Source organism: Ranitomeya variabilis, chromosome 2 (genome assembly GCF_051348905.1).
Source record: "Ranitomeya variabilis isolate aRanVar5 chromosome 2, aRanVar5.hap1, whole genome shotgun sequence".
Taxonomy (NCBI): domain Eukaryota; kingdom Metazoa; phylum Chordata; class Amphibia; order Anura; family Dendrobatidae; genus Ranitomeya; species Ranitomeya variabilis.
Window position 1 is genome coordinate 915,311,209 of NC_135233.1, and position 15,800 is coordinate 915,327,008.

The 15,800-nt window shown below is 41.5% G+C and overlaps 1 protein-coding gene across 1 annotated transcript in view; it reads left to right on the top strand.

Annotated features, from left to right (window-relative positions):
* WDR49 (WD repeat domain 49) overlaps window positions 1-8,129 on the top strand; it is a 314,656-nt gene extending 306,527 nt beyond the window's left edge. Inside the window, exons 16-18 of the mRNA XM_077290613.1 lie at window positions 1,631-1,737; window positions 4,054-4,200; window positions 7,917-8,129. Coding sequence (XP_077146728.1) covers window positions 1,631-1,737; window positions 4,054-4,200; window positions 7,917-8,062 — 400 coding nt within the window. The 3' untranslated portion in view covers window positions 8,063-8,129. The remainder of the gene's footprint in view (window positions 1-1,630; window positions 1,738-4,053; window positions 4,201-7,916) is intronic.
* Window positions 8,130-15,800: the final 7,671 nt, after the last annotated feature.

The following is a 15,800-nucleotide window of genomic DNA, read 5'->3' on the forward strand; positions in this document are numbered from 1 at the left end:
TCCTCCTTCATACTCCCCATCCTCCTGCATACTCCCCAGTCCTCCTGCATCCTCCCCCGTCCTCCTGCATCCTCCCCATCCTCCGTCATACTCCCCCATCCTCCTGCATCCTCCCCGTCCTCCTTCATACTCCCTGTCCTCCTTCATACTCCCCCGTCCTCCTTCATACTCCCCCATCCTCCTGCATCCTCCCCATCCTCCTTCATACTCCCCTGTCCTCCTGCATTCTCCCCATCCTGCTTCACTCCTTCATACTCCCCTGTCCTCCTGCATCCTCCCCCGTCCTCCTTTATACTCCCCCGATCTCCTGCATACTCCCCCGTTCTTCTGCTTCCTCCCCTGTCCTCCTGCATCCTCCCCCATCCTCCTGCATCCTCCCCCGGGCCATGAAACTCACCCTCCTAACAGCGTGCTGAACTTCTTGCATCAGATTCTATGTCCCGACTCCTGGCGCGGCAGCTTCTTCCTGTGTAAGCGGTCACATGGTACCGCTCATTAAGGTCATGAATATGCGTCCATATTCATCACCTTAATGAGCGGTACCATGTGACCGCTGAGAACAGGACGAGCTGCCGGCACTGAGACCATGGGAGCTGAAGGCACTGCTGGAGGAGAGTGAGTATGGGCAGGCGGGGGGAGGTGGGCGGGCGGTTGACCCCTCATGTGCCTAGTGGCAAATACGGCCCTGATTTTTTAATGTTCTCTTTTTATGCTAACTTTATTTGATTTTGTCTGTTTTTATCTGTTCTGCCTTATGAGTATGGTTTTAGCCTAATTCATCAGTTGTGGCTTTAAAAAATGTGACAATTTTCTACTATTCTAGTAGTGTAGTATAAAATCTACTGTATGTCATTTTTATTTTTGCCAGCTGAAGACTAATATGCAACAGTTTAAAGTTTAGTTTGACCTTTTGCTCTGAAACGGAGTGAAGAGAGTAAAAGACAAATAAAGAGCATTTTCATTTTGTGCGAAAAATCATTAACTTGTGTGCACCAATTTGAAGAATTTGGTGTTAAAACCAACAGCCAACACCACAATACAAAAAAACAAGTCACTTATAAAAAAAAGAAAAAAAATCAAATGAATAATCAGTCCCTAAGCGATTACTGCTATGAGGGTTGTAGTAGCAGCAAAAATATATGTTTACAAGTTTAAAAAAAAAACAGATAAACTTTAGCTACGAAATATTGACTTTATGTACTGTAGATCTTTTAGCTACTTGACAAAGGAAGATAACTCATGGGCTTATACTTACTGGTAATTTTTTGGGAGTTGTGATATTCTCATGTTGTTCAGCACTTATCTTCTTTTAAGTTTTATTTTTTTTTAAGACATTCTACTTTTTTTCCTGGAACTGACACATTACAATGGGAGACACAAAATATGCCCTAGTTTGGACTCTTTCATTGGTATTATTCTATCCCCTAATGCAAGGAGATTACATTTTATTTATATGGGGTTCTTTTTAATAAGTGTAATTTTTATTACATTTTATACAATTTTACAATCAGAAATAAGGCAAAACAATCGCAATTTGGCTTAAATCCCAGTTGTTTCTTTTTGCATTTTACCCACATAAATGATTAACACATATTGTATTAACTATTATTTATTTTTTTAATTTATTTAGGAATAGTCCATGGGAAAACACAATCTTAGGTAAAAGCTACAAAAAAAATGGGTTAAAAGAAAAGTTACATTCAAACTTCATTGGGGATTCAGTCCAAAATGCAATTGGTAAGTGCACAGACATATTTGTTGTGGTTGATCCATATGAAATTTATGATATGATCGTTTTACCGAAGCATCATAATCATAAATAATATATCACCAGTCACAATGTTACTCTAGGAAAGTTTTTTGATTTGTGACAATGGAAACTGTTCATTAAACTTGCAAGGTATCTTGAAGCATGATGTAAAACATTGCTTACAAATATAGTGCTGTGATTAGCAAGCCAAAATATGAAGGTGACACACTTTATGAATATTAATGTGACTGCCATCAGTATTCAACTGTAAATCATATGAGAAACTAAAATTTCAATATTCTAAACCCAATGATTTAGTTTGTTATTCTGACAACTTTATATAAGGTAATAAAATAAAATATTTAGCAATAGACTTGTGCAACAAGATTCTCACCACCCTATTCCAGTGGCCACGTCTTTAGTCCAGGACCAGAAAACTATGAAGCTCCTACTATCTATGGCATCCCAGGGCCTCTTCTGAGTAATTTGCCCATTTGTAGGCTTTAAGATGCATTATGATGCACATTTTGCATTACAGGGGCCTGCTAATCAGAAAAAGTGTTGAGATGTCACAAGTAGTAGGAGGTCCACCCTGCTTTGGTTTAGCTGCCAGGACACCATGAACCTTCTACTACATACAGCATCCTAGGGTTTCTTCTGATTACTATCTCAATTTATAGTCATTACGATGCATCATTACACACACATTATACCGAGGGCTGAACATCAGAATAGGTTCTGGGATGTTTCAGGCAGTAGGAGGCTCACAGTGGTTAGGGTCCTGTAAAACTTTTTGCTCAAATCTAAGCAGTAACTTATGTTAATAATTGGTTAGTTATATTAGTTAAGGGGAGCATTTATATCATTGTCTTGATAATACAAATACAGAAGTTATAAATTAAGGTTGTTTTGGTGTGGTTGAGTTTAGAGATGAACAGTAAAGTTCAGCATCTGTTCTGAACAGATCCGGGTACTGTGCTGGTAACCCAAACTTTTTGTAACTGTTCGGCCAAACCCGCTGGACCCGAAAATCCAGGTGTCCGCACATCTCTAGTTGAGTTTGATCTCACCTGGATTTGGAACCAAGCACGTTAATAATGTTGCAGGTTTGAAATCCTGTTGGGGCACCTATATAAGTGTGCTGTAGTATAGAACAGGTCAAATAGGGTCAGTGAAACTAAAGCTGGTGATCTGATTATGACATCCTTAAATTTTGCTTTTCAAAGGATTTGTAATGGAGTGTGGCTTTTGATCTCCAAAGGTGCAACATTTGAAGGATTGTCAAATGACAGAAGTATATAGGATAGAACTAGAGCACTAGAGCATGTGATGGGTAAAAGATAGTCAGCATTTCCCATCACAGCTGCTACTATGTAGACAGTCTTGAATCAAACAAAAGTAAATCCCCAGACAAGCAATGCCACCCAAACTAAATCATATAAATCATAAATTAGGTATCATATGGGCATTGAGATATAGGACTGCTGAATACTGGAGTTCAGCGCCTGAGGGGTCAGGACATATAAGAAGGGAGGGCGCACACAGAACTATAAGGTACAAAAAAGATCAAAATACAACAATGATAAAAACACTTTAAAAAACACAAAGTAAGCCCAAACACTCAGTGGTGAGACAAAAAATATTGTGGCACCACAGCTGAACAGTGTTGCAAAATTATATAGAATGATGGTTTACCTGTAAACAGCAATGGTGCCACAACCCACTAGTGCGTTTCATCAGGCAAAGGCACGCGGCCAAATATGATGCACACTGTATGCATATGACTCAAAGTCTATGTATATATAATGTATATTGCCACAACGTATTTGTGCATGAATATTAATCAAATACTAAAGATGTCCGACCCTTTTTTTTGTAGCTTGCATTCATTTTTTTTTTAAATCTTCAGAATAGATTCTTCTCTTTCCTCCATATGCAGTTGCAGTTCATAATACAACAGTATGCCACCAAATATCTGCATGGCACCACTGGTCTTATGTGGCAGGGTGGCGTAAAGTCCCCCCAAGTGCTAAGGCCTGAATGTGAGGAGTCTTCCTCACACCCCTATAGTTGTACTGCAGATTTTTGTGAAACAAGAGATATGCTTTGTATTTTCTACATTTTCAATTGAACTTTACCTGTAAGAATTCATAATCTTTTCATTTGAGTAGAATAAATTGAACGCACATCTTTCATGTGGCTGTGCTATTTTGTAGATTGAACATTTGCAGTAGTGATTAATACGAAGCTTGGTAAAACTGTACAAACTAAGTTTAATGACTGTTCTATGTGACTCATGGCAGGTACCTTCAGCTTGTTAAACATCAGTTCTCTGCGGGAAACTGCTGAAATGAGCAAACCTGATTTTTTTGTAAATCCTGACAAATACTTTGGAGAGAAGGTAGAAGAAAAAACTGCTAATATTGTACAATCCCCCACCTTCACTGAAAGTAAGTAATCAGAACATGGCCAAAATACATTACAATTACATTACCAGTAAAAGTTTGGACACAGGTGTTCATGCATTGGTTTTCCCTGTTCTTATTGGAATGTCCACATTGTAGATTCAGACTGATGGCAGAAAAACCATAAATGGGCACATATGGAAGCAAGAAACATGGAAACTAGTGTGAAACAAACCAGAATACGTGATAAATCTTATATTCCTCAAACTAGCCCCATTTTGCATATTCGCTGCTGGTGAAGATAAGATCAAATAGAATGGAAAATGTAAATATGCCAGTTCTGAACCAAAAGACAGGAACAAGGACAAAATCAGAGTTCTAAGTGTATGCCAGAAATATTAGTTCAGAGTTCAGGAGGTCAGAGAGCATCAGCAGATGTAGAGAGAGATTTGGCAGATTAAGGCTTAAATCTAAAAGCACAATCAGGGGTTAAACAGAAGATTAGTCAGGAACCAAGCCAGGTCAGAAATATTGTAGTTAATCCTTTGTTTTTTGGTCACCAAAGTAATGGTATACACAATAACTGTGAATGCCAAAATGAGTAAGCGGGATTAAATAGAGGACTTTGAACATTCATTAGATACCAATCCTGCCTTCTCACTCGACTGCTGATCTGCAGTTGTGATTGGCTTTCCCTCTCAAAGTAATCTTGATCTACCTTCCTGATAGGCTGCTCAGCAGAACTTTCCCTGGAACTTTTAGCATTGCCAATCATACAGGCTTGGTGGTGCACATTTACCACCACGGTCAGGGATGGAGTGATCACATCTGATATTGGTGACCAGCAGGGAAGCTGGGAAAGTTCAGTATGTTTGCCTTACAGACATAAGGTAAAGCAAAATACAGGGTTGTCACAAAAATGAACCCCTTCATGACATGCATGTGCCATACTCAGCATGTGATGAGTGTGGGTCACAGCTAGGACCTGCCTCTAAGGCTACTTTCACACTGGCATTAACTGCATTACGTCGCAATGCGTCGTTTTGCTGAAAAAACGCATCCTGCAAAAGTGCTTGCAGGATGCGTTTTTTCTGCATTGACTAACATTAGCGACGCATTTGCGACGCAATGACACACGTCGCAACCGTCGTGCGACGGTTGCGCCGTGCTGTGGCGGACCGTCGGGAGCAAAAAACGTTACATGTAACGTTTTTTGCTCCCGACGGTCCGCTTTTTCCGACCGCGCATGCGCGGCCGGAACTCCGCCCCCACCTCCCCGCACTTCCCCGCACCTCACAATGGGGCAGCGGATGCGCTGGAAAAATGCATCCGCTGCCCCCGTTGTGCGGCGGAGACAACGCTAGCGTCGGGAACCTCGGCCCGATGCACCGCGATGGGCCAAGCCCGACGCTAGTGTGAAAGTAGCCTAAAACTCTCAAGTGGAGAAGAGCTGCGCTAGCATTTGTTAAAATGTATATCACTGTCAAACTCTGACAGTAGCACTTAATACTCGCCGGCAAGTAATCCATAAGATATATCTATCCGAAAATAGAATCAATAAAAACTTTGTCTCACCTCGCAAAAAAATTAGCCATCACACAGCTCCATTGATCAAAAAAAAAATGTTATGGGTCTCGGAAAATGGCAACCCAACCCCACAATTTTTTTTTGCAAATTCTTTTATTTCACCAATAAAAGAATACAAAAACTGAACATCGCATTGATGTTCTGAATCATATTGCAAGGTCATTTTCACTACAACATGTACCCTGTAAAAACAATTCCCAAATAACAATGACAGAATTGTGGGTTTTTTTTCACAATTTCTCCCCATTAGCAATTTTTTTCCTGATGACAGTATACTATGTGGTAAAATGAACAGTGTCAATCAAAGTACAACTTGTCCCGCAAAAAACAAGCCCTCCTATGTCTATGTGGACAAAAAATAAAAGAGCTATGAGAAGAAGTGGAGGAAAAAATGAAGGTGCAAATATGGAAATTGGCCATGTTGTGAAGCAATTAAACTAAGTAAGGACAGTAAATCTTCAATTATTGAAAACACAAATCTTTATTAATACATATTAAAAAAAGCCACAAATTGTATTTCTCCATAGATAAACACATAATAGTCATAAAATCCACAAGAAGAAACACTACGCAAAATGTTTATTAATGTACTGGCTCAGAGGCTGGACATACTATATAGGGTACAGATATTAGGGAGACTCAATGTTTTCTGTCTTCACCCTATTTACATGTACAATTTTTCTTGACAAGCTACGAAGGTTGGCACCCTATTAATATGACTACAATAATACCCTCGCTCCATGATGGCTAAGGCTGGTTTCACACTTGCGTTTGGGAGGGCTGCGGATGGCAGCAAACTTCCACCCTTCTTCCTCCCTGGAATCCTGCCTATGCTTCGCCTACTACTCCTTTCGTCCTGTGTTGCCCTGCATACCTATCTTTAACATTGGGTACGCAGGTCAGCCGAATGTTGCATTTTGTTGTGATCGGCGCAGTGTCAAAATGGCGCATGCGAAGGCATCCGCATACATTCGCCTGACCTGCGTACCCAATGTTAAAGATAGGTACGTGGGGCAACGCAGGACACAAGGAGTAGTAGGTGGAGCGTAGGCAGGGGTTTCAGGGAGGAAGAAGGGAGGAAGTATGCTGCCATCCGCAGCCCTCCCGTACGCAAGTCTGAAACCAGCCTTACCCTATACATTCCCTGGTCCACCCTAATCCTGAAAATTATACCAGTAATATTGTATGTACTATACAGATAACATAGCTGAAAGATCCTATATTCCAAAAGGTATTACTAATAGTGAACCTTCTTATATGGAACCTTACTATAAAAGAAAATTTCCATCTACTTTTTAAAAAAAATAATGCTGATGATGATTGATCACATAATATCTCATTCGTCTTTAGAGGCATGTGTATGACATTTTTCACAACATGCTCTCGAGTCCCGAAATGTTTCCACCAGCCAGCCCAATGACTGATGTGCCCATCTGTGACATTCAAAAATGGAGACCCATGGAGAATTAAGAACTACTTGCTTAAACGACATAAGTATGTCCCAACATAGTATGAAATACCAAAATGAGATATTGTGAGGATCTTCCAAGGATCTACCCTATTCTATCCCCATTTAATGCCACGATTTTACAACAATAGTGGAGTGGATTTACCAACAGGGGTGTTGAAACTTGTTTCCAGTAACAATATACTAGGAAAGAAGAAAATACATTGCCTCTTTGCATTTGGAGAAGGTTAAAACTGTATTTAATTTTAAGAGAGGAGAGTCACAAAGGCATCATACTTTACATTGTGAAAACGAATAGAGATGATATGGGTTCAGGTTTAAATGCCGTACTTATCTCTACTTGTTATTACAACAAACTGAAAATCCACCTTGAATATGTATGGCAAATACATACTAATGAGAATTCTTGTCTTACTAAAAGGAAAATCCTGAAGATTAGAGCTTTTTTTCTAATATACTCTGAAATGTGTGCGGGGAAAAAGGAAGAAGGAACCCGCTAATGGCATGCACTGTATTTACTGAAGCAAGTTCCTCACTTTGGATTGCTTGTACCCTTGGTCATATGAAAATGTCACCTTGTCTGTGATAAGAGACAGGATAATAATGTAGAACTGGGTCAGTTTAGCAGTCATTGGTGTTAATAAAGTCTTTTTGGGCTCTTGCCAGTCGCATGAATAATGTAAATGTGATTCTATCACTATTGTAGCCCTGAAAGCCGTGTTTGATGAGGGAAGCCTCTTCCCAAGAGAAATATTGCAGCGTGAGCGAGAAGCAAAACAAGTAAATGAGAAAATGTTTCAAGAATGCAAGATAAAGAGAAACAAGAGACCCACAAGGATAATAGAAAAGTAGCTCATTCTAGAGGGTGAACTGAGCCCTTGACAACTGAGTGTTCTTGTACTGTATATTAAACATGTATCTGTCTACAATCACTTGTCATGTCTGTCATTCTGTTCACTTAAAGCCATTGCTGATTAACCAAGTAGGTAAATGTCATAAGTCCTAATATTAAGTTACTCACACAACACAATCTGAGTGACCCAGAGACAGATTGTGTTGACCAGGCAGTTACAACCAAAGCAGTCTACAATTACCCCTGTCTACACACTCGCTTTCATATGCAAGCCCTCTACAAGTAAAGCTCTGTTCACACTGTCGTTGCAGTTTAGGTTGGAGATTTATATAAGTATATACACCCTACATACAATATATCTCCATGCAGGCATGCATTCCTTATTGACTGTATATACTGTGTATACAGGGCCGGCTCCAGGTTTTTGAGGGCCCCGGGCAAAAGAGTCTCAGTGGGCCCCCCCCCCCCTTTAACACATACCACGATTCATGATGCCCAGATACAGCGGAGAAATATAGGTATAGTACAATGCCAGATTTCACTTCTTACATGAGTGATAGACATTGTAAATTCTGCAGTGTATATATACAGGGCAGGAGGAGCGGTACTGTGCAGTGTATATAAAAAGGAGGAGTGGTACTGTGCAGTGTATATATACAGGAGTGGTACTGTGCGGTATATATATACAGGAGGAGAGGTACTGTGCAGTGTATATATACAGGACAGGAGGAGTGGTACTGTGCAGTGTATATATACAGGAGGAGTGGTACTGTGCAGTGTATATATACAGGAGGAGTGGTACTGTGCAGTGTATATATACAGGAAGAATGGTACTGTGCAGTGTATATATACAGGAGGAGCGGTACTGTGCAGTGTATATATACAGGAGGAGTGGTACTGTGCAGTGTATATACTTCAACAGCCGCCCAGCCCAGGCCCCCAGCACCTGTCCTGTATATATATTATATACACTGTATCTATACAGGCTGTACTGGGCAGCCGCCCAGCCCATGGCCGCCCCAGGTCACCCAGTCCCAGACTGTCAGAACATACAGCGATATAGCATTGCACTCACTCAGGTGCTGGTAGGAGCTCCGTCTCCTCCATAAGTTCAGCAGTGCAGCAGCCATGTCCCCATAAGGCCTATAACTATAAATATAATAAACACAAGACACCAATATTGGTTGGAATAAATGGCCGTGAGGTTTTATTTTGAGTTACAAATTCCAAATAAATAATTAAATAACCAATAAATAATATCCATAAGTTCATAAGTCCAAATTTCCATAACTTCCATAAACCAAATCCACCCAAAATTGGGTGATTTTTACCCACAAATAAAACCAAACGACAGGAGAGATGACAATATAAAGGGAGGGAGGGCGGGCTCTTCTTTTCTTCAAGCGCCGGCAAACTGAGTATCCAACACCGGCGCTCAGGTATATATAATAATCAAATCTGCCCAGCAACTGATTGACAACCAATCAAACATAACACTTTAGGCGGGCAAAAAAGCCAGCCAGAACCAGATCTGGCTGCTTTTACATAAATTAACTAAAAATACCCTGACCTCAAATTGACCCGTAATAACTAAGGGCTAAAATGAATAAGCCAGGCCTATGTGGACATGGGACCCCCGCTGTAATTCTTTTGTCTGAGCGGGGGGGCTTACATGTCCCCATAAGGCCTATAACTATAAATATAATAAACACAAGACACCAATATTGGTTGGAATAAATGGCCGTGAGGTTTTATTTTGAGTTACAAATTCCAAATAAATAATTAAATAACCAATAAATAATATCCATAAGTTCATAAGTCCAAATTTCCATAACTTCCATAAACCAAATCCACCCAAAATTGGGTGATTTTTACCCCAAGAGGCCAAGGTTCAGAGAGCCGAGGCCCCCCCCAAACCACACAGCCATTTTTCGATTATATTGCCCATGTTAAGATTAAATATATCAAGTCCGATATCGGACAAATGAACCAAATCATTCCTGAACATCCCTGGTAAAAAGCCTTCTAAGTCTGTATGTCTAAAAGAAAACCCCGAAATAAGAGGTAAGAACTTCTTCATGGAGAAATTAACCCTCTTCCGGATCTTATCCAAAAATGAAAGCTGATTACATTGCCAAGCACGCCTGGGAATGATTTCCGAAAAAACAATACCAGAGACTGGAAAAATCTGTCTTAAATAAGTAAGATCCGACCGTATAGCGGCCAGAAGGTTCAAAGTGTTGATTCTTCCTAAATCATTCCCAGCGAGATGAACTATAATTAAATCCGGGTGAGGGAACCTCTCCAGACAACTCTGTACCTCAGAGACCAAAGAAAGCCAATTCAAGCCGCGAATGCCGTGCCAAAAAACTTGAACTTTAGAAGAATGGAACGACAAATTCTCAGAATATGATCGAAGGCTGGCCCTCTTCTGGGCCCAGAAGACAAATGAATGCCCAACGATCCAAATAACTGTAGAATATAAGAGAAATAAAAATTAATCGGGATATAAATCGGGCCGAACATAAATTCTGAATCTTTTCGATTCCCATCTTCCCATTCTTTTGATTTTATCGTCAGATAGGCCAGCTCTTGAGGCTTCTGTAGCCGCACCAATTCTAAAAGAATGGGAAGTAATTTTGAGGTGACTTTTACCCAAAAATGCCAAACACTTCTTTAAAATAAAACTAAATTGGAAAACCGTCACCGGGGAAGAATCCCTATGAATAAATAAGGAGCCTTCAGCTGGGGGCCTAAACATGATCCATTTAGATAGATTAGTTACAGGACAAATTCTAGATTCAGGAAACGAATTCAATCTTAGCTCCGCTCCTCTCCCCAGCTGATCCGTCTTAGACTTCCTGATAAACAACAGAAGAAACGACTCAAAAATTTTGACATCCGAAAGCAAGAGCCCGGATGAAACAGATTTTTTGGCTGATACTACCTCACCAACCCTTAGTGCCCCAAAAAAGGAGATAGAAAATATGGAATTAAACAAAAGCGCCTCCTCAAAGTTCTTACAAACATGCATAAGGGCAGAACAAATGTCAATCAATAAAGAAATAGAAATAGGGCACCTTGAATCCGGAAAAAACCTTTCCCTTTTCAGCCCTTTCAAAAATTGCTTTACTGAGAAAAAATCCGTCAACGCAGTCCCGCCATTCAATTTTAAAAAGAAAGAGACTCCCGCAAAGTATTTGGCCACTGCGGAGTAAGATAATCCCTGTTTGACCAGAGACTCAGCAAACTTCAAAGCTGAATTTGGGTCAGGAGCAGAGGCGACAAAACCAAAAAGAGCAGAAAAATTGACCCATTTCTTCCATGCGGCTGAGTAATCAGCCCATGATCTGTTAGATAAAGAATTCCGAATAAAATAGGGAATTATATCGGAATCATGTCCTGAATTGAAAGGGGGCAATCGTACGCCTCTTTGTCTGCCAATGGAACCTGTAGATAAAAATCAAACCACTGACGCTGCAAAATAAAATCAGTTAAATGACTAGCCTTACCACCTCCTGAAACTGCTTTTAGCCAAATATTGCAGTTTAAACATTCCAATACCAATTTTCTCAGAATTTTCGATGCAACTACATTCCTGGATGACAGGGTATTGATTGAAAAAACCACTGCTTGATTCCTGGAATGTAATAAAACCCTGGAGTTTTGTAAACCACGGCCCCATAAGCAAATACACAGAAGGATTGATACCAACTCGATAATAAAAGGGTTTTTGTTTAATTCCCTAAAAACCCAATTAACAGGCCAGCTCCAGGATATCCAGTGCGATTGAAACAAGCAGGCCACCCCTAGAGTGGAGTCTGCAGAAAAAACAAGGGGAATAGAATCTGAAGATACAAAAGGGGATTGAATTATAGATCTGCCATTAAAACCTGCTAGAAATGCTAGCCAGATTCTTGCATCCTCTTTCATATCAGAACACAATCTGATATGAGAATTGGGAGAAGAATGCCCTTTAGTAGCTTCATAAAGCGACCTGGAAAAAACCCTGCCAATTGGAATGACCCTTAAGGAAAAATTTAATAGCCCAAGCAGGGACTGAAGCTCCTTAAGGGTGATTTTGTCCTTTGCCAATAAGTTTTCAAGAGAACTACGGAGTTTGTCAATTTTCTCTTGAGGCAGGACGGTTTCCATTTTTACCGAATCGATCATGATGCCCAAAAATTCAATGAGACAAGAAGGGCCTACAGTTTTCTCGTGGGCAATTGGGATTCCAAAAAATGAACACAATTCAAGAAACCTAGAAAGAGTATTTTCACAAGCCGAAGAATGGGCTGGGCCAACAAAAAGGAAGTCATCTAAATAATGTAAAATACCTGCACTACAACCGCTAGATTCCAAAACCCAAAAAAATTTTCAAAATAAAAGCAAGATAATGAAAAACCCATGGGAAGGCATTTGTCAAAAAAGAAACAGTTATCAAAATGAAAACCCAATGAATTAAACCCATCCGGATGAACTGGGAGAAGTCTGAAGGCAGATTTAATGTCTGATTTGGATAAAAGGGCATCAGGACCGAATTTTCTAAGCATATCCAATGCGCTATCAAATGAGGAATAGGTAACAGAACACATTGTCTTGTCTACCTCATCATTCAGGGATTGGCCCACTGGATAAGATAAATGGTGAATCATCCGGAAAGAACCCGGCTCCTTTTTGGGAACAATACCCAGAGGGGATAAGCGAAAATTTGAATATGGAGGGGAGAAAAAGGGGCCGGCAACTCTGCCTAGTTCTAACTCAGAAAAAAAATTTTCCCTAGCAACATCAGGGAATTCAGTAATGGATGGGAGATTTTTAACTAAAACACAACCGGAACCTTTGAATTGTGGAACATGAAAACCTAAAGAAAAACCGTCATAAAGTAAACTACTGATCTCCCTGTCTGGGTATTTGCTTAGCCAGTGGACCATTTTTTCCAGCTTCACTGGCGATGGGGCCCTTTGAAATTGATTCTTTAGAGGATTGCTGGGCAGCCTGCTTCTTAAAGCATTTGGACATGGGGTGGGAATTCCCACAGAACGAACATTCGTGTCGAAAACGGCAATTATTGTTCCACTTACAGAAAGAATCATTATAAGCAAAACAAACACCCTTTTTGCTGACAGAAGAAGAAGGTTGCCTAGCAACAGCATTCCTCATAGGAAGCATGAGATTGATCCATAGCCCAATGTCTTTAGAGCCCCATTTTAGTTCGGGGTGAACTGACAGCTTATGTCTAAAGGCCTCATCATAACTGAGCCAAGCAGTGCCACCAAAATTTTTATAAGCCTCTAATATGATGTCAACGTGTTGGAAGAGACAACTACAAAGGTTAGGTGATTTCTCTCCCAACACAGAAGCATATATGGCAAACGCTTGGACCCAGTTATTAAAGGACCTAATATTACGCTTAGGGTCATCATGATCAGATTTGTCATCTTTCTTCTCTGACTTAGGGGGATGATCCCTACTTGGTAATAATGAAAATAGATCGACAAATTGATTATTCCAAATGAGCTCCTTAACTGAGGGGCTCAAATGGAATCCCAGTGGGGAAAGCTCACAGGTTAAAGCCTCCTTGAAAGGATTCAAAGGAGGTATACTAAGGGCAGGAGCTTCTGAGAGAAAAGGAGCAGGAGAAGCTGTTGCCCGAGATGAATTACTAGCTTCACCCAATGCTTCGGCTACTACAGATTTAATTAAGTCTCTTAACTGACTCTGAGGGACAGACAATGGGATATTATAAGTCTCACCCCTCGCAGCTCGGTTGTCCGGTCTTCCTCCTCCTTCACAGCCTGCGCTCCAGCCCGCAGAATGGGGCGAGCGCGGCTGCCTGGCAGCTCTTGGGACACGATCCTCCTCTTCATCAGATGACAAGGGGGGCGGAGCGGACCTCGAGCCCCGTGCAGCAGATGCAGGAGCCGACCGGGCGCCAGCGGAGAGGGGCACCGCAGCGCTTTTACGGCCGGTGCCCTTTCTGGCTCTTCCGGCCGCTCCTCTCCCAGCTGATGATCTCCAAAATCCCGCAGAGGGCTGCGAGACTTCGACGCGCAGCTGCGGCGTGACTTCCTGCTTGTAGATGACATACCGAGCCTGGATGCCGCAGGAGACGGAGCAGGTGAGGAAGCCGCCCTCTGCCTCCTGGTCCTCGCTGGAGAGCTCACAGCTGCCGGAGGTGCTACTTCTTGCCCTGCATCTTGCGTCGGAAGTACTGGAACTGGGGGAGGAGCGATGGCTTCGGAGGCTGCTAACGGAGGTTTTATAGCCAAGCAGCTCCTCAGCCAATCCTCCCCATCTTCCTCGCCGGCTCTTGATAGGAGTTCCTGCAGGAGTTTCTCCATCGTTCAATGAGGTCTCTTCTTTTCTTCAAGCGCCGGCAAACTGAGTATCCAACACCGGCGCTCAGGTATATATAATAATCAAATCTGCCCAGCAACTGATTGACAACCAATCAAACATAACACTTTAGGCGGGCAAAAAAGCCAGCCAGAACCAGATCTGGCTGCTTTTACATAAATTAACTAAAAATACCCTGACCTCAAATTGACCCGTAATAACTAAGGGCTAAAATGAATAAGCCAGGCCTATGTGGACATGGGACCCCCGCTGTAATTCTTTTGTCTGAGCGGGGGGGGGGGGCTTACAGGAGATTCAGAGCAGGAGAACTCTCCGCCCACAATGTCACGCTGGCTGTGTCCTTAATTAACCCCTATGTGTGCCTGGCCCTGCACTGACAGTGAGAAGATGCTTGTGCCAGCGCAAATTGAAAGGGTAGAAAGGGTTAAAGCAGCCAGATGGCTCTATGACTGTGTGAGTGGGCCCCCCTGTCTCGTCAGGGCCCCGGCACTTGCCCGGGTAGGCCGGGTGTTGACGCCGGCCCTGTGTGTATACAGTTAGGTCCAGAAATACTTGGCCAGTGACTGAGTCTTCAAGATTTGGGCTCTGCAGGCCACTATGTTTGATATAAAATGAAACAACTGAGATGCAATTGAAGTGCAGACTTTCAGGTTTAATTAAAGGGGTTAGACAAAAATGTGAAACCTTTAGAAATTGCAACCATTTTCTACAAAGCTTCCTGATTTCAGGGTCTCAAAAGTAATTGGACAAAATTAAATTAACTTTACCATAAATAAAATATTCATTTTTAGTACTTTGAAGAGCATAATTAGCAGGCAATGATTGCTTAATGTCTGGAAATCATGAACATCACCAAACACTGGTTTTCTGTTGTGAATTCTGCTCTTGGGCTCCCTCCGGTGGTTATAAGTGGTAATGTTGTGAGTTCTGCTCTTGGGCTCCCTCCGGTGGTTATAAGTGGTACTGCTGCTCCTTTGGATTTCAGTAGTCATCAGGTGCTTCCACTTATCACCAATTCTGACTGGGCTATTTAGTCTGGCTAGATCCTTTAGTTAGTGCCAGTTGTCCATTGTTTCTTGGTGGATTCACATCTCTCCTGGATTCTCCTGCTATTCTGTCCAAATCATCAAAGATAAGTCCTGGCTTTGTTTTTGCAGTCCACATACTGTGGACTTTATAGTTCAGTGCATTTCTATGTTTTTTCTTGTCCAGCTTTGTCAGTGTGGATTTATTCAGTCAAGCTGGAAGCTCTGGAGAAGCAGATTTACCCTCCATGCCGTTAGTTAGGTGTGGAGATTTTGTATTCTCTGTGGTGGATATTTTCTAGTATTTTAATACTGACCGCATAGTACTCTGTCCTATCCTATATTTAGCTAG